The 22,348-nt window shown below is 50.6% G+C and overlaps 1 protein-coding gene across 3 annotated transcripts in view; it reads left to right on the top strand.

Annotated features, from left to right (window-relative positions):
- The window catches only part of RRBP1 (ribosome binding protein 1), a 55,875-nt gene that overhangs the window by 15,065 nt on the left and 18,462 nt on the right, over positions 1–22,348 (top strand). For all 3 annotated transcript variants that reach the window (XM_081149653.1, XM_081149652.1, XM_081149651.1), the window contains exons 2-5: positions 3,406–5,779; positions 15,512–15,660; positions 16,837–16,959; positions 21,985–22,137. In XM_081149653.1, the coding sequence (XP_081005779.1) occupies positions 3,427–5,779; positions 15,512–15,660; positions 16,837–16,959; positions 21,985–22,137 (2,778 nt within the window). In that variant the 5' untranslated portion in view covers positions 3,406–3,426. The remainder of the gene's footprint in view (positions 1–3,405; positions 5,780–15,511; positions 15,661–16,836; positions 16,960–21,984; positions 22,138–22,348) is intronic.

Here is a 22,348-nt window from a genome sequence, read left to right as displayed (position 1 = left end):
AGACTAGGGCTTTGTATTTTTCTGTGAAAGATTTCTTTTTAAAAAATCCTAACCTAGGTATTAGTGGTGGGGATATAATTCCTTTTTAAAAAAAATTCTAGCCTAGGAATTAGTAGTGGGGATATAATTCCTTTTTAGAGCAACTCGTTCTGCATAAGTTGGGGAGACACATTTACACTGCTATTAAACATAAACTTGTGTGTGCTGCAGAGGGAAATATTCTCCCAAGCGAGCCTTTCCCGATTCTAAGCTCCCAGCAGAGAATATATTTTGGATCCCATGTTTGCCTAGCTTGAGTAAGATTCAAGGCTGATTTGCAACTTTGGCTTTTCTACCCAAACCACAAGGCTGCACAGGCCCCACAGTGGTTGGAAGGGACAGGCTCTCTTTGTAGTAGCTGGTGACCCTGTAGCTCCCTGGGAGACCACCCCTCAAGCGCAGAGTTGTTGGGAAGCCACTTGGAGCTTATGGAGCCTTCTTCGCCTGGGTGACTCACGTCCCTGGTGTTGTGCTGCCTCGGGAGAAGGGGGCTCTTTCCGAGGAATTCTGTCATCTGAATAGACTGAGTATAGGGATGATAAAGTAGTTTTTGTACCTGAGTGTGTCCACGTTGGCGAAGTTCTGAGCGATCCTTCTGAGGACCTGTTGTTTCGGTTGGTGGGTGCTCACCAAGAAATGGAGGTTGACCATAGAATATTCCAGGGCTTCTTGTTCCTGCCTTCCCAACTCGTGGATCCCTTCAGGGCTAAGCAGGCAGTTTCCTCTTCAACACTTAGCTTGTAAGTGTGTTCCTGGAAGGACTAATTTGGGACAGCCTCTCTTGACTGTCATAAATGAGAGTGCCCTGGCTGTGGGTTGCACCGTGAAAGGTCAGAATCTGCTTGCCCAGGTCGAAGGTTCCATGAGCCCACCTCGGACTTCATTTGCAGAGGTTCCGAGCGGAATGAAAAGTTTGACTTGGTTCTGCAGACCCAGGGTGGTAGACTAGGAGCAGTATCACAGCTACAGCTGACAGTTTCCACCGTGGAAAGCACTTGGGTGAAGTGTCTGTCAGGAGCACATTGAACCCTCTGCCTAGCAGGGTTTTATTAGAAAGGCACAGTGGAGCATTGTGCTTGTTCTGCAATGACTAATTTTTCTTAGGACATAACGCTGAGACATTTAAAACAGTCTCTCTTCTCAGTTCCTTCTTTTAAATGCCCTATGGTCAAAATTTAGATTCATGATTGTTTAGAAATTCCTACTCTCTTTCCCTTTCCCACTCCCACGGAAAGAGGAATCTCAACTTCGAAGCCAATGACAAGCCTGGACACTGTGTCTAGAGATTTGGAGGGGTTATGCCAGGGAGGGGCGTTCACCTCTCTTGCTCCTCTCTCTTCTCCCCCTTTCAGCTTTCCTTTACCTACCTGTCTTAACACTCATTCTGTTCACTAATTGCATCGCTGATCCTCTGTAGGGGGCTAGGCTCTGTTTCTCACTCTAGTTCAGAGGGATGGGAATGTGCTAACATCAAAATTAGTTGCTAAAAGTTGAGTGTATCCAAATAAATAAACCTCTTGGAGTTTCTCACTAAAGTTGAATCTAGCCTGGCCTGTCAGCCAAGAAAGTGTGGACCAGGCTGCCTCTGACTCTGTGGACTTTGGTCCATGGACAGTAAGAAGGGGTGATCCATCCTCTAGGTTTGAAGTGTGTCACCGGGCAAAGGGCCCCCTCCCCAGGGTGAGGATTGGGCTGGTGACACTTTCCTCCCTCCCTCTTTGCAGCCTCCGGATGTGAAATTCCAAACCTGGAGTCTTTTATTGCGTGGAAGCCTCCCAAGACTGGTACCTCCCGTTTCCTAATTGCAGGTTCCATAACTTTTCAGCAGCTATCACTGGCAGAAGGCCATTTTTTTCCTCACCAAATTCTTGGTTACTTTTCAGAATTGTAATGAAAAGGTTTCCTGACCCTGGGTAGTTGTATTTATCAACACTAGGGAAAGGGAGGCAACAGAGTAGAGATGGCACACCAGGGGCTTGCTGGCCAGAATGTATATAGCTGAAAGACTAGAAATGTTTGCTTTGACTCATTAATGGCGAATGCCACCAGATGTTAGACCTGGGTCCTTGAAAGACTTCAGAGCCAAGACTGAAATACAAGTGAAAGTTTATTTAGAAAGTCACAGAGGTAGAGAAGTGAGCCATGGAAGATGTGAGCTAGCTAGGCTGCCTGGACATAGATGGGGGGGGGGGGGTACCATCCTCTGGTCTTATGGTCTTTTACCTGGAAGTCTTGGGAGGATCTCAATAGAATATTCATCAGCTTTCCAGGAGTGTCTCCTCAGGGTCATGGTCTCCACTGATTGGTCAGTGCTAGGGCAGGGGATCATTACCATAGCTGATCTTGATGTCAGCCATGGCCTCACCTGGCCTGGCTTTGCTGCTTTTCTGGGTCTGGAGCTGAAACACAACTGAGGCCTGGATGTTATCTCTAGTTTGACTAATACTCTGTCTCAGTGGTCAACAGACCTGAGCTTTGTTCCTAAGATTATTTGATGCATCTTGGGGGCTTAATGCTTAAGGGAATGGTTGTGCAAGGGCTTATATGGGAATCATATGAGACTTTTCTCCAGCCCCCTTGTTCTTGCTCTAAGGGGTCTACCACATGACTAGTAATATGCCAGGGGAGGAAGGGTCAGAGGAGGGTCCAAATCGCATGATGACCAGCAATATGAAAGGTCGGGGTCTGAAGTGCATGACCTGCGATATGTTAGGGAAGGAAAGGTCACCCTAGGGGTGTGAGGTCCTACCTTACAGGTGTCCATTGCTAGGCTCCCGGGGCTTTTCACACTCATGACCTTCCATACCTGGCTTATCAAGTTCCTGCTTTGCTTGTGCCTGTTTAACTGCCTACTATATCAGGCTCACATGATATTTTTCCAATTTGTCAATTTCACATTGAGTAAAAAAGATTTCTGGCCTAATATGAAAAAGAAAAAGCTCTTTTTGCACAGTGCTTACATTTCAGCTATGCCTGGTTGACACCTGCCCCCTAATTTAGTGGGGCATTTTTGCCACAGTCCTCAGTACTCCCCATTGTTTTACTCTTGACCTGTGCTTGTGCTCATGTGCATCTTTAACTCCTGTGGTGGGGAATATCTTGAATTGTGATTGAGGCTTCTGAGTCCCCAGGGTATCACATGCCCAAGTACAGACCTTCCCTCTGCCATCTCTCTAGTGCTTTGTATCTGCTTCTAAGGAGGGGCAGGTAAGAATGTATGGCATCAGAGATTGCCTGGATTTGTTTCTTCTTTGACTTTATCAGTTTGAAGAATTAATGAAACCTTAAGTTTAGTGGTGGGGATGGGAATGGAAAAGGAATACCCCAGTTTCTGTAGAAAGTAATCTGTGTGTCTGTGTTTGGCAGGTGAACGGAAAGCAAGCCAGAATGGACATTTACGACACTCAAACCCTGGGCGTTGTGGTCTTTGGTGGATTCATGGTGGTGTCCGCCATTGGCATTTTCCTGGTGTCGACCTTCTCCATGAAGGAGACGTCCTATGAAGAAGCTCTAGCCAACCAGCGCAAGGAGATGGCAAAAACTTATCATCAGAAAGTAGAAAAGAAAAAGAAGGAGAAAACGGTGGAGAAGAAAGGAAAGACCAAGAAAAAAGATGAGAAACCCAACGGGAAGATCCCTGACCACGAGCCAGCCCCTCAAATGACCGTCCTCCTCAAAGACCCAGGGCGGCCACCTGCAGTGGCTGTGGCTCCAACTTCAGTCCATCCCCCTGTGGTCATTTTCCCTATAGCCACGGTGCCAGCCATGCCCCAAGAGAAGCTGGCCTCTTCCCCTAAGGACAAAAAGAAGAAAGAGAAAAAAGTAGCAAAAGTGGAACCAGCAGTCAGTTCTGTAGTGAATTCTGTCCAGGTTCTTGCCTCAAAGGCTGCCATCTTGGAAACCGCTCCAAAGGAGGTGCCTATGGTCGTTGTGCCCCCAGTGGGTTCCAAGGCCACTGGAGCCATGCAGGGCAAAAAGACAGAAGGGACCCAGAACCAAGGCAAAAAGGCAGAAGGAACCCCCAACCAGGGCAAAAAGTCAGAGGGGGCCCAAAATCAGAGCAAAAAGTCAGAAGGGGTTCTGAACCAGGGCAAAAAGGCAGAGGGGCCTCAGAACCAGGGCAAAAAGGCAGAAGGGCCCCAGAACCAGGGCAAAAGGGCAGAGGGGACCCAGAACCAAGGTAAAAAGACAGAGGGACCCCAGAACCAGGGCAAAAAGGCAGAGGGGGCCCAGAACCAGGGCAAAAAGGCAGAGGGGGCCCAGAACCAGGGCAAAAAGGCAGAGGGGACCCAGAACCAGGGCAAAAAGGCAGAGGGGACCCAGAACCAGGGCAAAAAGGCAGAGGGGGCCCAGAATCAGGGCAAAAAGGCAGAGGGGGCCCAGAACCAGGGCAAAAAGGCCGAGGGGTCCCAGAACCAGGGCAAAAAGGCGGAGGGGTCCCAGAGCCAGAGCAAAAAGGTAGAGGGGCCCCAGAACCAGGGCAAAAAGGCAGAAGGGGCCCAAAACCAGGGTAAAAAGGCAGAGGGAGCCCAGAACCAGGGCAAAAAGGCAGAGGGGGCCCAGAACCAGGGCAAAAAGGGAGAAGGGGCCCCCAACCAGGGCAAAAAAGTAGAGGGGGCCCAGAATCAGGGTAAAAAAGCAGAGGGGGCCCAAAACCAGGGTAAAAAAGCAGAGGGGGCCCAAAACCAGGGTAAAAAAGCAGAGGGGGCCCAAAACCAGGGTAAAAAAGAGGAGGGGGCCCCTAGCCAGGGCAAAAAGGCAGAGGGGAGCCCCAATCAAGGCAAAAAGGTAGAAGTTCAGAATCAGAGCAAAAAGGGGGAGGGAAACCCAAACCAGGGTAGAAAGGCAGAGGGAGCCCAGAACCAGGGCAAAAAGGCAGAAGGGGCCCCAAACCAAGGCAAAAACACCGACGGGACCCTCAACCAAGGTAAAAAGGTAGAGGGCACATCCAACCAAGGTAAAAAGGCAGAGGGGGCCCCCAACCAGGGCAAAAAGGCAGAGGGGACCCCCAACCAGGGCAAAAAGGCAGAGGGGGCCCAGAACCAGGGCAAAAAGGTAGAGGGGGCCCAGAACCAGGGCAAAAAGGCTGAGGGGGCCCCCAACCAAGGCAAAAAGGTGGAGGGGGCCCCCAACCAGAGCAAAAAGGCAGAGGGGGCCCAGAATCAGGGCAAAAAGGCGGAGGGGGCCCCCAATCAGGGCAAAAAGGCAGAGGGCACCCCCAACCAGGGCAAAAAGGCAGAGGGGGCCCAGAATCAGGGCAAAAAGGCAGAGGGGGCCCAGAATCAGGGCAAAAAGGCGGAGGGGGCCCAGAATCAGGGCAAAAAGGCGGAGGGGGCCCAGAATCAGGGCAAAAAGGCGGAGGGGGCCCAGAATCAGGGCAAAAAGGCGGAGGGGGCCCAGAATCAGGGCAAAAAGGCGGAGGGGGCCCAGAATCAGGGCAAAAAGGCAGATTCAGTTGCTAATCAGGGCACAAAGGCAGAGGGTATTGCAAACCAGGGGAAAAAAGCAGATGGGGCCTCCAATCAAGGCAAGAAGGCAGAGGGAACCCCAAACCAGGGCAAAAAGTCAGAAGGGTCCCCCAACCAAGGCAAAAAGGCAGATGCATCTGCCAATCAGGGTAAAAAGGCAGAGTCAGCTCCTAACCAGGGCAAAAATGCAGATATGCTTCAGAGCCAGGAGGCACCAAAGCAAGAGGCTCCTGCAAAGAAGAAGTCTGGTTCAAAGAAGAAAGGCGAGCCTGGTAAGTAGCTTTGATTTCTTTATGAACTTGGAGGAAAAGGCTATCTTAAAATGGCTTATTGATTCCCTTTAGCCGGGGAAGCCATCTGTATCAGTTAGCTATTGCCACAACAAGGCTGCATAACAAACATTTCCGATTTCAGTGACTTACACCGGCAGTCATTCTTGCTCATGCTTCTGTTGAATTGGCTGGAGGTTGACTGATCTGGGTTGGCTCTGCTGAGTGGCTCTGTTCACACTGTGGTTCAACTGGGTTTGACTCCTTTCTGCAGGTTGAGTGTAGGTCTCTTCCACATGTGTTCATTCTGGGGCCCAGGCTGAGACTTCAGCGACTCTCAGGGCAGAGACCCTTCTCATGGTGATGACAGAGTTATAGGGCACATTTCAAACCAGTGTCCTATTGGCTAGAGCAAGTCATGTAAGTGAGCCTGAGTTGGGACGGCAAATCTTGCTTAAATGTCTGGCTGCCTCCTGCAAGCCTTTTCTGTTGTGTATGGCACCTGGTATTTTAGCATAGCCTCATTCATTTCTCTGTGTGTGTTGAGTGATAATGTTTTCAGGGAGCAATGGTTTTCACCCCTCCCACCCCCAGAGTCCTGTCTTCCCTTACCCTCTATCCCAGTTATTTAATGGAGCATTTTATATATATAATATACATTAATTTCTTGTTATCTTTTTAGTTCATATTACTGTAGAAATTGGGCCAGTGAGTTTCTATTTCATGTTCATCACTCCTTGCTAAAATAATCTTGTTTTCCTAGTAGATTTGGAAAATGAATTGCATTTGTCTTGATGAGGCATATGAAGGGGTCTGAAATGTTTGGACCTATGCTGGGTAGCACAAGGTCCTATGTTTTTAGCTGGGTTTCCCTTTCTTGCCCCTTAGTGAAGTTATATTACCTTTTCTCAGGCTCCCACCCCCAACTTTTAGGGGGTGGCATTTGTTTAGGCAGCACTCTGCTTCATGTGAGGGGACCCATCCTCTGTGAGTGGCTTTGGGCTCCTGCTGAGGATCAGGGACCAGCCACCTGGCCCCATAGGTCAGGTCAGCCTCTCAGGCCCTTGAAAGCCAAATCGCTCAGCCTCAGCCCTGCTTCCACAGGCTGGAGGGAGGGCACACTGCCCTCTTTTAAGGTAATGTTCATCTTGTCATTACATCTTATATGTGGAGTTTAGTGTTCCAGAATTAATCTGACTCATATTTAGCATCTGTGGCTCTGACCGTGTTGCCGAGTGAGAAGCAGGCCATGTTCTTTTCACAAAGTTACACCTCATGTCCCTTGAGTTAGCCCCAGCTGCATGCTCTTGACCTTGCCTACCAACTGAGGTTGAGCTTCTCTGTGTCTGTCCAGGGTTTTTCTACCTCCAGCTTCTCCAGGGCTATGCATGCCCTGGAGAAGGGAACTGTGGTCATAGCTCTGGGTGGGTTGGCTGGCCCTGGGTTTCCAGAAACTCAGGGACCTGGAGAGTAGCCTTAGTTGGTGGGGAGGTGGCCTGATGACAGTGGGGAAGTACTTGGGGAGTAGGTTCCCAATCACTGGTGTGGATCAGGCCAGGAAGGGAGTTCTTCCTCCAAATTGAGGAGATTTTGACTCAGGTAGAGAAGGTTCCAGGGCCATGAGGTTTTGACCATGGGCACCAAAGAGCTAGAGTCTAGGTCTGTGTTGTCCACTATGGAAGCTGCTAGTCACATGGGGCCATCCATGTAAGTTAACATTTGAGTCAATCAAAAGTCAATAAAATGAAAGAATCTGTTACACTAGCCATGTTCCAAATACTCAGTGGTCACATGTGGCCAGCAGCTGCCCTTTGGGGCAGTACAGATGAAGGAAAATGTTTCCATCAGCACAGTAACTTCTGCTGGACAGCGCTACTCTAAACAAGAGTCATTAGGGTGATGGTCTCTTGGGTCACCTTACAGGTGACTCTGCAAACAAATGTGCTTGTAGCCTGGTGGTGCCATGTAGCTCCTTTCTGCTTTGTTCTGTCTGCCTGTGTCCTGAGTGGGGTGGGGGTGAGCTCCTGTTGTCTTCCATAGCACAGTGAGATGTGGCAAAGGAGGTCATGGAGGCTACGGCTGGCCATGACATGTGACAAATCAGTAGCAAAACCTGCCCCAGAGCTGGGGTCCACCAGAGGCAGGGTTGCTTCCTTAGTCATCACCAGATGGGGCCCTCTCTGACAGATGCCCAGAGGGAGACCCAGCAGGTGTGGAGGTGGGCACAGGACACACTTCTACAGGTCCAACTTGGAACTATTCCAGAACTTGTGATCTAATTTTCCTACAAGAGCAGATCAGGGCCACGTGACAGCTTTTACCACTTGTCTGAGGCCAGATTTGACAGTGAACACCTGCCTTCCTAATCCTTGCTTTTTAAAATTTGTTGCTTTTTAAATATGTGCTTCCAGCAAACAAAATTCAAGCGGTATAGACTGACGGAGGGTGAAAATACAAAGTTTTTCTTTCCACTTTGTCCCATTTACCACTCACTTCCCAGGGGGACCCCCAGGAGATACTCTGCTCATCACATCAGACGCATTGGATGGGGCCTACAGTGCACGCAGCTTTGGAACTGGCTTTCTTTACTTACAAGCGTACTGGTGACATCTCCTACAGGGCTGCCACTTTTCAGAGCATGAATGTGTCATTATTTAAATGACGTTAAGTAGTGTGTGGTTTTTTGCTGCTAAAATTATATATTGTGTGAGTATCTCTAGAAAATAGACATGTGACCTAGACATGTGATCACTAAGTCAGAAGGTAGGTACGTTTTTAATTTAGGAAGACAAGACAGCCTCACTCTTCAAACACATTTCACTATTTACCATTGTCGCAGAGCACAAGAGGCCCACATGAATGCTTCCATCGCCCTCCTGCTGACTGCTGCTCGTGGCACCATGGAAATGGTGACAGTTTCAGGGGAGGGTCATAAATGCAGGTGTGGAACAAGGAGAAAATACCTGTTTATGAAACAAAGGGCATGTTGTCTTGTCTCAGTGTTTGGAGAAGAGGGAATTCACGGAACCATAGAGAAGTGGAAATTTCCCAGAATTAAAGCTCCTAAGCGTTCGCAGTGCCATGCGAACCTCCGTTGATTCATTCTCTGATAGTTACTCAGCCCGTGTGCGTGGTGCCCGTTAGGAAAGCCACGTTTCTTTCACAGGAAATGTGTGTATGTGGTGGTGGTGGTTTTTTAAAAACCTATTTTTGTCCTCAGTCCTTGCTTGCATAGTTATGCTGGCCTGCCTCCCCCAAACCTAGCGTGTACTATGGGCATGTTAGCATTACACTTTCAGGAGAGCTGTTTGTCCTAGGACCTGGAAGTAAGTTCAGATTAGCACGGTGTGGGTCTAGGCCCTGGATAAACCAAGACTTAGCCTTGGCATGTACAGGATGCTCGTGCTGGAGACTCCCCATTTAGATGTGCTCTAGGACATAGGGCTTCTGCTGGAGCTTGGTTTGCGTGGAGTAGCAGCTGAGCAAGGCCGAAACCAATGGATGCCCTGGGCATGGCCCTCCTCTCTTGGATGGCTTTATACCTGACACACTCCCTGTCTACAGATGCAGACTTTACTCTGGGGCCAGAAGGCCACTAGGACAGGGTCCAGTAGAGCCCAGCCACCCTCCAGGAGACAGGTGTTTACAACCCCATGATGACCACATTGTCAGACACACAGCCCATGTGGGAGAAAGAGGGCATCTTTGGGGGACAGGATTATGGGTAAAACTTAATATTTTCTTTTCACTCTTCTGCATTATTTCCCAGTTTTTCTGTAACATGTATTTTTTTAAATAGAAAAGAAACAAAAACTCTATTATTTGTCTGAGTCAAATAAACAGGCCCTCGTTGTACCAACCAGAACTCCTGTCCTTTCGAGTGCTGTGAGCAGTGCAGCCCTGACCAGAGGTCCCCTGAGCGTCCTCTGAGCAGCAGAAAGATGTCCTTGTACTTTTAGGGGGCCAGGTGGAGAAAGAAAGTGGCCAGTTCTTCTCATGCCTGCCCCAGGCCTGGGTTCCCAGTAAATGCTCAGGAACTGAGCTTAGAAGGAAATGTGAAGGTGGGTCTTGCATTTGCGAACCGGGGGCCTAGCAGCTGCATGTTGTGCCAGGCTCAACAGGCCACTTCTCCCTCTGCCAGAGCGAGCAGGTGGAAATGTAAATAGGATCATGTTTTATAACCTAATGAATGAGACAGGGGTCACCAGAGGTCAGGGAGATGTGGAGAAATTTTCAGACCTACCAGGAAAACTTTACTCAAGGTGTCTGTAGCTTAGCAGGGGCCTCATCCTCATCTTCAACTGTGTAACTTGATAAGGAAACCACCCCTTCCTTCCTCCTGTTCCACCTCCCTTCCCCCCATGCTGTCCTTTGTGCTGTGGGCTTGCTGTGTCTGGGGCCTGGTGCTGGGGCAGCACAGGGAACGTGATGCCATTGCTCTCAACCAGATGTTTGGTTAGGTGCTTGGTTCATGAAGTTCTCCTCCATGAATGTATGCCCCTAACATTCCGAAAGGTAGATTTGTATTTTTACCTGTTTTACAAAAACAGAAACCCAAGCTCAGCTCTGTTTTGAGACATCCCAGAAGTACGCAGCCAGCAAATGCCAAGGCAGGGATCAGAGCTCGAGCCTGAGCCTCTGTGGCGCCCCCTGAGGGCTGAGGCGCCAGACAGCTGTGTGTTGAGAGTAAGTTTGATACTCTTTCTTTTGAAGTTAGCTAAGTTCTTCAGGGTCTGCAGCTTTGAAGGGATCTCTGTGGGGCTTCTGAGCCTTTATTCACTTTCTCTTAGTTCTTCAGATCCATCTCTTTTCTTTTTTAAAAGAACAAAAGCATCTCCTAGGGAAGCAAGCCAAGTATTAGTGTGGGACTGCCACGTCTTAGAGAAGCTGTAGGTGGTGTTCATGGTTCAGATATGAAGTTGATTTTTTTTGGAATTTGAGGGGGAATAAAGTCATGCAACTTATGGATTTAAAAAAAAATCCATTAGACATCATGAAGAGCACAATTTCCCAGTTAGCTAACAGATCGCTTTTTTCTCCAATCCAAGGAAACAGCCATAGTTGCTTCTGCAGCGACGCACACTCCCCAGATTCCCTCTGTGGCTCTGCTGCGTGAGTACCACGTGTCCTGTGTCTCCTCCGCCTGTCTTAACTGGCACTTTCACCCCAGCTTACCTTTTCAGGCCCAGCCTTTTGTAAACTGCCAGTTACACAGTAGGTCCATACTTTGTGTATGAGGACCACCTGGATCTGGCTGCCCTAGGCAGGACTGCCAGGCACCTGCAACAACAGCTGGAGTTGAGCTGGAGCCATGGCAGGGCTGTGGCAATAGTCTCCCATTGATCACCAGCTGTCTGGAGCTCAGGAGGCAGTTACTGGAGAGGTTCCTATGCCCTCTGTGTTGAGTTAGTAAGCTGGACATGAGCAGTGCCAGGAGAGTTCCAGGAACTGTATACTGGAGGGGCTGGTACTAAAGCAGTGCTGGGCTGTGGGACCCAATGAGTCTTCTTTGGCTGGAACCTGCCAGCTGGGGAGCCTGGTAACTATGCAGGTAGAGTGAAATTTTTCCCAAAGGACCCCAGTTGACAGAGATTCCTGTGTGCCTTTTTTTGAAAGACACGTTTAATTTTAAGTGATTAAGCCTCCATTGTGGTCACAAAAGGGAGCTTAGTTTTGGAATTTGAAGCATTATGCCCATTATCTGAGTTGAGAGCCCAGGAAGGAGATGGCTCCTTGCTTACCTCTTTGCGCTGCCCCTTTAACCTGCTGTATGAGGACAGCAGTGCAAGGCAGGAGTCAGAGGGTCCACAGCCTGTGGTGCTCTGTCCATGGAGGGCAGGCTCCTGGGCACCCCCTTTGTATGACTTCCATTCCATTAGTGGGAGTAGGAGAAGGGGCAGAATTGCTTAAGCCACCCTGAGCTCTCCCTCCTAGGTGCACTGTCCGGGCAGAGGTCAGCGTCTGCGACTGGGGCTTGAAGGTGGCCCTGTGAGTGGATTCTTCAGTGCTTTACCCTGTACCAGGCATTGTTCCAGCCAGCTGCAGTGAGGCTGTAAGGGAGGAACAATCACCCCCAGTTCACAGATGAGGAAACAGGCAAACAGAGGTGAAGCCACTTGTCCAGGATGAGCAGGCAGGAAGGAGCTGAGCTGGAATTCGAGCTCAGGCCACCAGGGGCCTTGTTGTGACTATGGTGCCTTGCCCAAGGGCAGAGGTGACATGAAGACTGGACTTGACCCATGGTTGTGTTTGGTTAGCCCCACAGTGGTTTTCTTTATCTGTTTTTCATTGAGGTTGCTGTCAGCACTAAAGGTCAGGAGATGGCACATAAAAATCTGTTTCCAGCTCTCCTAAACAAGTCCGCAGCCCTGAGGCTTCTGGTTCAGATCATGAGGTCCATCGCCTGGAGGTGAAGGAACATGCCCAAGGCCACCCTGCTCAGAAGAGGCTTCCCCCTGAGCCCAGGCCTGTCCCATCCCTGCCAGACAGGCGCCTGGATTACTCCAGAGCAGTGGGATGCTGCCTCTCCCTCTTCACTCTCCTGCTGCCTCATTCCTCCCCTGGCCTCCCTGGCCTGTTGCTGGTATTGCAGATTTACCAAAGTAGGCAAAACATCAGCTACAGGAGCAGGCCCTCAGTGAGCTGATCTCGTAAGATTTCACTGCCTCACAGTCTTTATGAAGTCTGTGGTTGGAGAGATTAGATGTTGAATCTTTGACAAATTTATTTAAGTACCTTAAGATTTCACAATACCAAGGATTATTTCTAGTCTTCTGAGTATTGGCTGGAGACGTGTGATGTGCAGACACGTATTAACTCCTGTTAGTATGCTGTTTGTTGATGCAGTCAGTGTGCCTGTCTCCTAGTAACGGGTACCTCGTCAGGGTGGGCTTAGTGCTGCTGATGTGGCGAGAGGATCTTGAAACCGAGATAAATGTGACCCCCACAGATGTCCACAAGTTCTGGTTCCTGCTTCCACGTCTTTTTTCCTTTCAGTTTTACTTCCCTGATTTGGGAACCATAGAGACAGCACCATTCTTACCTAAAAGACTTAATGAAAATGTAAAGTTATAGCCCTCTAAAAATAATGTAGAAGATAGTGTTTGTATGAGGATGGAGAAGGCCAGGAAAGTTTCTGTGAGGGGAATGGATAGGGGAGAATTAAGTTTTGCTGTACATAGCTTTGGATTGTTTCACTTGTTACAAGTTTTTATTTGTTCATTACTATATCTAATAAAATTTAATACAATTACACTTAAAGTTTAATTAAAGATATATTAGAATGACACTCTCACAGAGTACTCTCAGAAATGGTTTGTGGACTGGGTGTCTTGGGGTCCATCTCTCCTAGACCTCCAGGAGGGAATGCACATTTCTCAAGACCAGTGGGTGATTGATGCTTGTGAAGGAAATGACATTTCACAGACAAGTGTAGTTGTGTTACCTTGATGTTCCCTTCACCCCAGCAGTGCACTCGGGGCCTCAGGGGGCCTAGAAGGATGGCCTTCAAGAGAGGCCCAAGCCCGTGGTCACTCTGAGGCCTCTGTGGGGACAGGGGCTGCCAGGACTTAAGCGGGGTCCCTGGGGCTGAAAAGGAGCCAACTGGCCTGTCCAGTAGTAATACAGTGTGAGCCACATGTGTGCACCATGTATGGAATTTAAACCTTCCTAGTAGCCACATTTAAAAAGGCAAACAAGAAACAAATGGAATTCATTTTAGGATGTATTTTATTTAACCCAGTTTATCCAAAATATTATAATTTCAACATACAATCAATATAAGAAATTATGACAGATATATAACTTTTTTATATGAAATTTTTGAAATCCATAGTGTACCCCCACTTGTCGCACACCTCAGTTTACATTTCCTTTGTCCAGTAGCCCCTGTGGCTGGTGGCCAGTGTACCAGACAGCCCAGGAGTGGACTTTGTGAGTGATCACAGGAAATTGTCTGTGCAGTGATCAGCTTCAGAGAGGCTGTGCTGCCCAGTCTTACTCCAGTGGTGTATTTGAAACGAGTGGTCCTCCTTCTGGAAAACACTGGCAGTAAACATCTGTCTACAGGCTGAGGGAGGAAAACAGGAAGCCCTTAAACCAAAATGCTGTCAGTGGGGTTTTCTCCTGATAGTGAACTAGAGAGTGTTTTTAATTTTCTTTTGGCTTAGCTGTACTCAGAATTTTTTTCTAGTGTTCATAAGTTTACCATTAAAATTACTGCTTATTTTATATATATTTCAATGAAAAGACAGAAGGCTAAAGGGGATAAGCCTTCCCCCACCCACACACCCACCCATTTTCAGGATACCCTTGAGCTCTTAGACCTTTAATGTCACCATGGTTATTTCTAATCTTGAGGTTCACCAAGGTAGAAAGCTCTAAAATGAAGGTGCTCATAGCAACCAGCTCCCCCTTCTTAAGGTATCATGCTAAATGCTTTGATTTGTGATGAAAATATTGTGACAAGCCAGAGAATTTAGGGTTGCTATGGAAACCTCCTGCATTCATTGTCCTTGGTGAGGTGGGCTTAGCTAAAGGGGCCACTACAGGTCAGCTTGTTTTCTTGGTTTCAGCTCATTTTTGGCCCTGTCACTTAGTGGTAGGGCAGCTTTGAGCCTCAGCATGAGGAATTCCCCGGGCATTTCAGGCAGGGCTCCTGCTAGACGGGGCACCTCAGTTCAATCTTTCTTGCTTTGAGAGCCTGCAATGAGAGCAAAGTTTTTTGAGGGGTGGCATCAGAAGTGTTTCAGAAGTGACCATCAGTTTTCGGCAAATGTCTCTGTCTCCTCCAGAGGTCACTAACGGACTGAGGAGGGCTCAGGCCCATTCTGGAAGAACCCAGCCCAGCATCTGTCTCCTAAAATGTGCCTAAGCTTTATCCAGGGAGAGCCGGAAATCGTGTTTGAACCTGGATGTGTGGGAGGCAGCCTCCTTTTCCCTGGGGCCTCAGAGAAGCAACCTTGGAGACCTGGGCCTTTTGCTTTCCATGCTTCTCCCCTGGCCGTGGGGTGCAGCTGTGGGCACCTGTGTTTGTGGGGAATTACAGGCTCACTGGTCATCAGGGCTGCAGGGCCATAGGGCTTGGTCATGCAGGGGGTGAGCCTTGCTGGGCTGTTTGAGAAAAAAAGGAAGAAAGAAGGATCCTATCTGAGAAAGAAGGAAAAAGCATCTTTGCCTTGATTAATTCTGCTTATTTTGATGATAAGGGTGGGGAGTATCTCCCTCAACCCAGGAAAACTCCGCCTTTCTTTGCTTGGGGACCTCCTCGGCTACCTTTGGACAGTCAGGAAGGTTGAGCAAGGCCCTCAGTCTATTCCATTTCTGAGTACAGACAGTCCCCGACTCACCCATCATTCCTACTATAGTCTTTCAACTTTATGATGATTTGAAAGTGATACACATAATAAATTGCATGAGATATTCAACACTTTCTTATAAAATAGGCTCTGTGTTTGATGACTTTGCACAGCTGTGGCCTAATGTAAGTGTTATGAGCACGTTTAAGGTCAGCTAGGCTGAGCCATGATGTTCAGTAGGTTAGGTACATTAAATGCATTTTGGCTTACAATGTTTTCAACTTACGATGAATTTGTTGGGACGTAAACCCATCATAAATCAAGGAGCCGTACTCCAGGCAGCTGGACAGAGTCCTCAACTCTGACTGGCTCCTGCTGCTTCGGGGTGTGAGGGGCTTGGTTACTTATGTCTGAGTCCCTGCTCCTTCCCTCTGCACAGGGCCCCTGGACACCGACAGTCCTCTCTACCTCCCCTACAAAACGCTGGTCTCCACAGTCGGAAGCATGGTCTTCAGCGAGGGTGAGGCCCAGCGGCTGATTGAGATCCTGTCTGAGAAAGCTGGCATCATTCAGGACACCTGGCATAAGGTGGGCCCACACTCCCCTGTCCACATTCAGTGGCCTCTGCAGCTGGCCTGGGTAGTTGTGCCCTTATTCTCTCCCACTCAGGGACCTGTGAATTGTAGTGGTTACCTGGTCCTGGGGCTGGTCACACCTGGCTGGCTAAGCTGCACAGGGAACAGCTTCCACTTACCTTTCTCAGCAAAACCCTGCTGCCCTTTCCCAGGCAGAGGCTGTGTGAATCACCTGGCACATCCTTTGGCTTTAGCCACAGACCAGCCTTGGCCGGACCACGGAAACACAAAGAACCAGTGCAGAGCTAGGGGTGGAACACAGTAGCTGGGGCCTGGCCGGTTTGTGGCCAGGGCTCCGGGTGCAGGAAGGAATGTGTGTAGGGATACACTGTGAGTGAGGGAACCCTGTGATGGGCCCAGAAGCACCTTCCCTCCTGCTGTTGGCCAGTTCAGAGGCTGGCCAAGTGCTGCGTGACACATATTTATTTGTTCCTTAATCAGAGTTGGAATTGTAGGAAATTTTGATGGAGATTTTTGTAACAGCTTAGTGGTTCAAGACATTGGTGAATGTCCTGAGAGGCCAGTGGGGCTTCCCCTGCTCCTTGCCCTTGCTGAGCTGTGATGGGTCATGCAGTCTCAGGGAGCTGCTCACTTAGTGAGCATGGGGGGAGGTTTCCTGGGTGTGAGTGGCTGGAGAAGGTCAGGATGACCACTCTCTCTGAGGAGAGAGGCCTGAACTCCCTTCAGGTTACTGTCCCCAGAATACACTTCCCCTCCCATGGCTTCTGTGCTTCAGCCAGCAGCCTATAGGCTATACACAGCCGCTAAACAGTGGGCACTGGAGCAGAAACAATGGCCACTGCCCTCAGTGGGGCAGGAAGAGGCCCTGGCCACCATTGACCCGAGTTCATCGGAAACACCATGCTTCTAAAAACTGCCTCAAAGATGCTTTTGCTAAACAGCTTCTGTGCACGCGGGTTCTGGAGGCTCTACAGAGTGGGTGGCTAAGGCAGAGGTGCCTCCCCCCAGAAGTGTCTGGAATCATGTTGGAACCTGCTTGTCTTGAAACTCCTCCTACTTCATTGGTACACTGCTCTTTTCCTGGGTCAGGTTCTGATTGCTGGGTTGGGGGGACAAACCAAGGGTCTGTCTGTACCCTCTGTTAATGTGGCTCTGTGGACATTTCTAGGCCACGCAGAAGGGTGACCCTGTGGCGATTCTGAAACGCCAGCTGGAAGAGAAGGAAAAGCTGCTGGCCACAGAGCAGGAAGATGCGGCTGCTGCCAAGAGCAAACTGAGGGAACTTAATAAGGTACTGCTGAGCGCAAGCCCTGTCCCTGCGCCCCTGGGCTGTGGCCAGGGCTGCCCCTGGGTTGTGGGGTCGCCTCCCCACTGTGGCTCCTCACTCGGGCCTGCCAAATATAACTCCCTCAAACCAACGCCCACTGCGACCCTGACGCCTGAGGCCAGCCTGTGAAGCCCCTGTGGTGGCTGCCTTCTCAGGACTAAGTGCAGGGTCGTTAAGTAGGGCCTAGGGCCCTCAGTATGCGATGGGGGTGCGGCATGACGTCACTGGCCTGCCCCACAGTGGCAGGCCATCGTTTTAGGGCATACACCCTGGAAGGAGGACGGGCACAGTTGGTCCACAGTAGTTCTCTTGAGACTTGGAGCAAACACTCATGGGGAACTGGGCGGGGGGTGCTGCTTTTCTCCCTTTCTGCTGTCTGTGGAGTGATCCTACAGGGAAAGCCTGTTCTTGTGTCAGCTGATGGCTGGTGTGTAACCTTTGTACTTAGTGAACAACAGTCAGATGAGTCAGGCACATGCACAAGGGGCCGCTCTCTGCTGCCAGAATTCCCTGGGGCTTCTCCCCTCTCCTGAGGAGAATGTCCTGGTGCCCTAGCCTGTGGGCTAGGTTTTCCCAGCAAAACACTGAGCATTGCTCGCACCCTCTCCCTGCTTACCTGCCTCCTCCATTGGTGCAGGAGGTGCAGAGGGATTGCCTGGGCCTCGGGATGCCTCACGATGTCTGGGCTGCAGCCCCTCCTCTGGGCATATCCATCTGCCCATTGGAGAAGAATCAGAAATGAGGCAGCCTGAGTTTCTGTCCTAAATCGGAGGGCTATGGCTCTGAGCCAAATGACAAAGTTTGGTGGGAGACGGCAGGAGTAGAAGATGAGCCTTTGGTTGATTACTCTTGGTTAATGCTCTGCCCAGGAGAAGGAAAGAAAAAGGCAGGTCTCGGCCTTCACTAGAGCTTGGTAGCTTCTGCCCAGGGCAGGGTGTGGGTGCCTCTCTTCTCAAATCTGTCCACACGTGGCCTTCATGCGAGCCTACCTTTTGTTGGTTAAATGCAGGGTGGCTGGAGCCATTTGCCCTCCTCCCAAGAGCTGATTGCACATGTCTCTTCCTGGTAGACACTCCGTAGTGTGCCCTATGCCAGGAGCATTTACACCATGGAAGTGGGCCTGCACTACAAATCACAGCCCTCCCTCTTGAGAGCCAGCTGACCAGCACACTACTGGTTAAGAGTCTGTGGTTTAGGGGAGCCATTCTTTCATACCCTCTTTCTGGATGAACTGATAATGCCTGTGAAAATTTGTTGACACCCCCAAAGTAAAGTTCAAGTGAGAAGAAATAGGAGTGAGAGTTTCCACGGCTGGTTGGTCATGTGGTTGCCTGGCTAGTTCCTTGCATTCGGCAGGTGTGATGAGTGAATAGGTGCAGCCTCTGACAGTCATGTTGGCCTCTTCCCCACTGCTGGTGTCTCGGCCACCTTGGGCAAGTGCATCCTGCAGAGGTCCTTTAGACACTGCCCCTTGTGCCGGACACTTACTGCTCTCCCTCAGTGGTGGCTACTTCACAAGATTTCCAAAGCCACCGTGGCAGCTAGTTTACAAACCCTCCCCTCAGGTCTAGATACATTTCCAGCCCTCCCATGGTAGATCTCTCTGGCTGCCAACTGCAGGGGCCTGTGAGATATGCAGGGGCGCAGCCCTTGGTTTTCATTACTCATCTCGCCCTCCAGGAATCCAGGCCTTGGCTCCAAGGTGAGGAGATGTTTGATGGTGCGTCCCACCCTCCCTTTTCTGACTACACCCTCCTCCTTGTAGCCTAAGGAGGTCCTCTTGGGCTCTCAAGTGCTAACCTGGTCCTGCGAGACCCTCTTTAAGTTCTGCCAGTGGCTCCTAATCTTCAGACCTGAGTCTGCACCCTGAGCACCACCTCTGTCTCCTATCCCCATCTGCTCCACAACCTGCTGCACCTTGATCGCCTCCTCTGGTCCCCTTCTCCTGCCTTCCATTAACTTCATATGCTTCTCACTGCTGAGCTGGCTGGAAACGTTTTCCCTGCCCTTGAAGACTCAATGTGCTCTCCCTTGGGAATCCTTCCAGAGCCCCAGTCTTGTGTCTCAGCACAGTGGTCATCATTGCAATAATGTGCCATTGTACTTGTCCCTTCTGGTGTTTCTGGCTACCTTGCTTGGATTGGCCCAGCAGGCCACCTATCACCAAGTGGCTACCAAGGCCCGAGGCCAGCTAAGAGGATACCTTGAATGGCTTTTGCATTGTCATCCTTCCTCCCTTTGCTTCTGGAACCTGTGGGCATCAGGTCCCTGCGTTTCTCGGTTGAGAATTTTGGGCAGAGCTGATGTGTTGACTTCATTCTTGTCACGTCTCCTAGCCCAGCACCATTGAGGAAAGTTAAATGAGAAACTAAATTTGAGGGAGTGTGGAAGTTCCTCTTCATTCCCCATAGGAGCTGGTGAGAGGGATAGGATATTGTTTCCTCCACGTGTTTTCTTTCCCTTGTGGATTATTCTCTGCGACAGATCCATGTTTCACAAATGGGTGAAGTCCCAGCAGAGTTGGGCTCAAGGACCATTTCAGGCACCAGCTGCAGGAGTTAACAGGTGTGGGCACCCTAGACCTCTGTCCTGGCTTTCTGACAGTCCTCTGGGCCCTGTGCGTGGGTTTAAGGAACCATGCATGGCTTTGGTGCAGCCCTCTGGAAAACCCCATCTTTCTAGCTGTCGTCTTCTCAGGTACCAGGTGCTCTGTCATGGGGCCCCTGTCCTGAGGCAAAGCTCTGGAGTAGACCCCATCCTGTGTTCTCTCAGCCTGGGAGATCGGGGTCTAACTTCATGCAGTCAGGGAGACCCTCAGGGTGGACGTGCTCCCAGGGGTGGGGTGGGAGATATTCTTGGTGGCAGACTGTTTTAACAGGCGCTGCCTTCTGTCCGTGCCTTAGCAGGCCTTGGAAGTCCACACTGAGTAGGGCCCACTCTGGGGCTGGAGAGCAGAGTGCCGTTGCTGAGCCAGCAGTGCTTGTGATGGTGCCAAGCCGCCTTTTCCAGCCCAAAGAAAACTGGGCTCCAGTCCTCCAGTCCCCACCACCACTGGGCACGCCTTTCAAGAAAATGACCCTGAATCTGACCCTTGCAACTGAATTAAGAATTGGACAAACAAGAGGAATCCTGGGATTCTGAGCTCTTAGAAGACGAAGCCAAGGAGGGCTAAACAAATGCCCTGAGGGAAAGCTGGCCTTTCTATGCCCTTAAAAAAGCCCAGAGGCAAAAGAAAGGGAAATCCCATTGAATTCTGCTGGCCTTGGGACCCCGGCTGGATGCCCAGAACTGCAGGAGTCCTGCCCAGGGTGGAGAAAGCTGTCCCTAGACAGATGCTCAATGCCAGCCTCTGGGTATCCATTAGGTGTGGCCAGCAGAGGTGGGCAGAGGATGACGCATATGTGGCCGCACCACTTGCTGCTGGTGTGGCTGTGGCCACTCCAGGATCTCTCTGAGTTTTGGTTTTTTTCTTCCGAGCCTGGATCCTGTACTAGAAGGGGTCTCCTGCATTGCTAGTGTGTAGAGTTTGCTGGTGGGGCTGGCAGGGGCATGTGTGTTAGAGGAAGCTTGGTGGAGCTTTGAATTCCTGCTGCATTGCCTTGCCCTGCTTCTTCAGAGATGCCGGGCCAGCCAGAGGAGTGGGGCACCTTTTTGTTCCTCCCACTTTCTGGGACCCTTGTGGACTCAGTCCCAGGTTCCAGACCACCGCTGCCACTTACAGCTGCTCCCCAGCCTGGGACAACATCTCCTCCCCAAGGGTCAGCGAGCTCAACTTTAAACTGGTGATCAAGATCCTTACCTTATGGAGAGTAAGGAATGAGACCCAGGGGGGCAGGGCACACAGTGTCAGCCTCCCCTCCCATTTCTGTAGATAATCAATGAAGTGTTCCGGAGTCTGGACCTCATGCTCCCGTGAGCTCTCTCCTTGGTGGAGCCAGGAGGAGAGTTATCTTTGAAAAGTAGGGCTAGTGGGTTCCAGGGATCCCAACCACACAGAGCAGCGCTGATACCTAATGGCCCATGATGCACCCAGCCCCACCCCTTGCCTCCGATTCTTTCCCATCTCAGACAGGAGGGACACTCTGGCCCTTTGGGATGGGTGTCCCTGGCAGCCTTGGCCTAGAAAAGGAGAGGATTTCCCATTTCTCTCATTCATTGCCCAGGATGGGGAAGGGACAGGGCCTTGAATCTCATGGGATTCAAGTCACCCAGGCCAACTGGACCCATGCCAAGTACTTGTCATTCTGGCTGGAAGGCCACTGGCCGGAGAGCACCCCCTCCCTAGATGCCTATTGCCTAAACTCTTCCTCGCACTGTGACTCCCTGTTTCCACAAGGCTGCGTCTACTGCCATTCCTTCTGGGCTGACGCAGATCCCAGCCAACTTCTCTCCCTTAGCCCAGCATCCTGTGTTCATCGTGGCATCTGACACTGCCCAGAGCAGACATTTCCTGGGCTGAGTGGCCGCCCACACAGACCCAGGCCCTCCAGGAGGGGGGCTGACTCCTCAGCCATGGTGGGACAGGCAGTGAACCATGTCCCCACCCCAGCCATCAAAACTTGGAGCCTTGTCAGTCCTGACAAAGGTGCTCAAGTAGAGGTAGGTGTTCTGGGGCCTGGATGTCAGGGACTAAGCCAACTGGAGTGTCGTAATCCCAGCAGGGCTGAGCCAGGGTCCCTGAAGAGCCCAGGGAGAGTGTTCTGTGTTTACTCACCTCCTGCCTGTGTCCACTACATCTGTTGTGGCTAAGGCCTGACATCCAGCCCTTAACTGGCCAGGCCAACAGGGTTTTCTGGTAACCTTTTGTCTCCTGCTTGTTGTCTGCTGTGGCTGGCGTGGATCTGCCTGAGAACTTGGGAAAAGGGGTCTTGTGGCTCTGCTCTGATGGCTCCTCCCAGCCCCAGCCCCATTTGATGCCCTGCGTTCTGATGATCTGGTCCCATCTGATAAGCTTCTGCCCCTGCCTAACCAGCCCTCTGCTTTCTCCAGGAGTTCACAGCAGAAAAGGCCAAGGCAGCAGCCGGGGAGGCCAAGGTGAAAAAGCAGCTGGTGGCCAAGGAGCAGGAGATCACAGCCATGCAGGCCAGAATGCAGGCTAGCTACCAGGGGCATGTGAAGGAGGTGCAACAGCTGCAGGGCAAGGTGCGCAGTGGTGTGGGGGCACTGTCAGGGGACCAGGGTGGGCTGGAGTGCTTCCCAAAGGGAAGCTGAGGATGCCCTTGGGGGGTGGAGGTGGGAGCTACAGAATCTGGTTCGTTTTTGGAGGAAGCACCTGTTTTATCTGGCCAGATAGTGGCAACCAGCCTACTGTGTGTTTCATGTTACTAACTGGGAAGATGTAACATACATTTGA

The sequence above is a fragment of the Miniopterus schreibersii genome (genome assembly GCF_964146895.1).
Source record: "Miniopterus schreibersii genome assembly, chromosome: 10".
In the NCBI taxonomy this organism is placed as follows: Eukaryota; Metazoa; Chordata; class Mammalia; order Chiroptera; family Miniopteridae; genus Miniopterus; species Miniopterus schreibersii.
The sequence above is the reverse complement of the archived record's forward strand: the minus strand, read 5'-3'. Positions and strand labels throughout refer to the sequence as shown.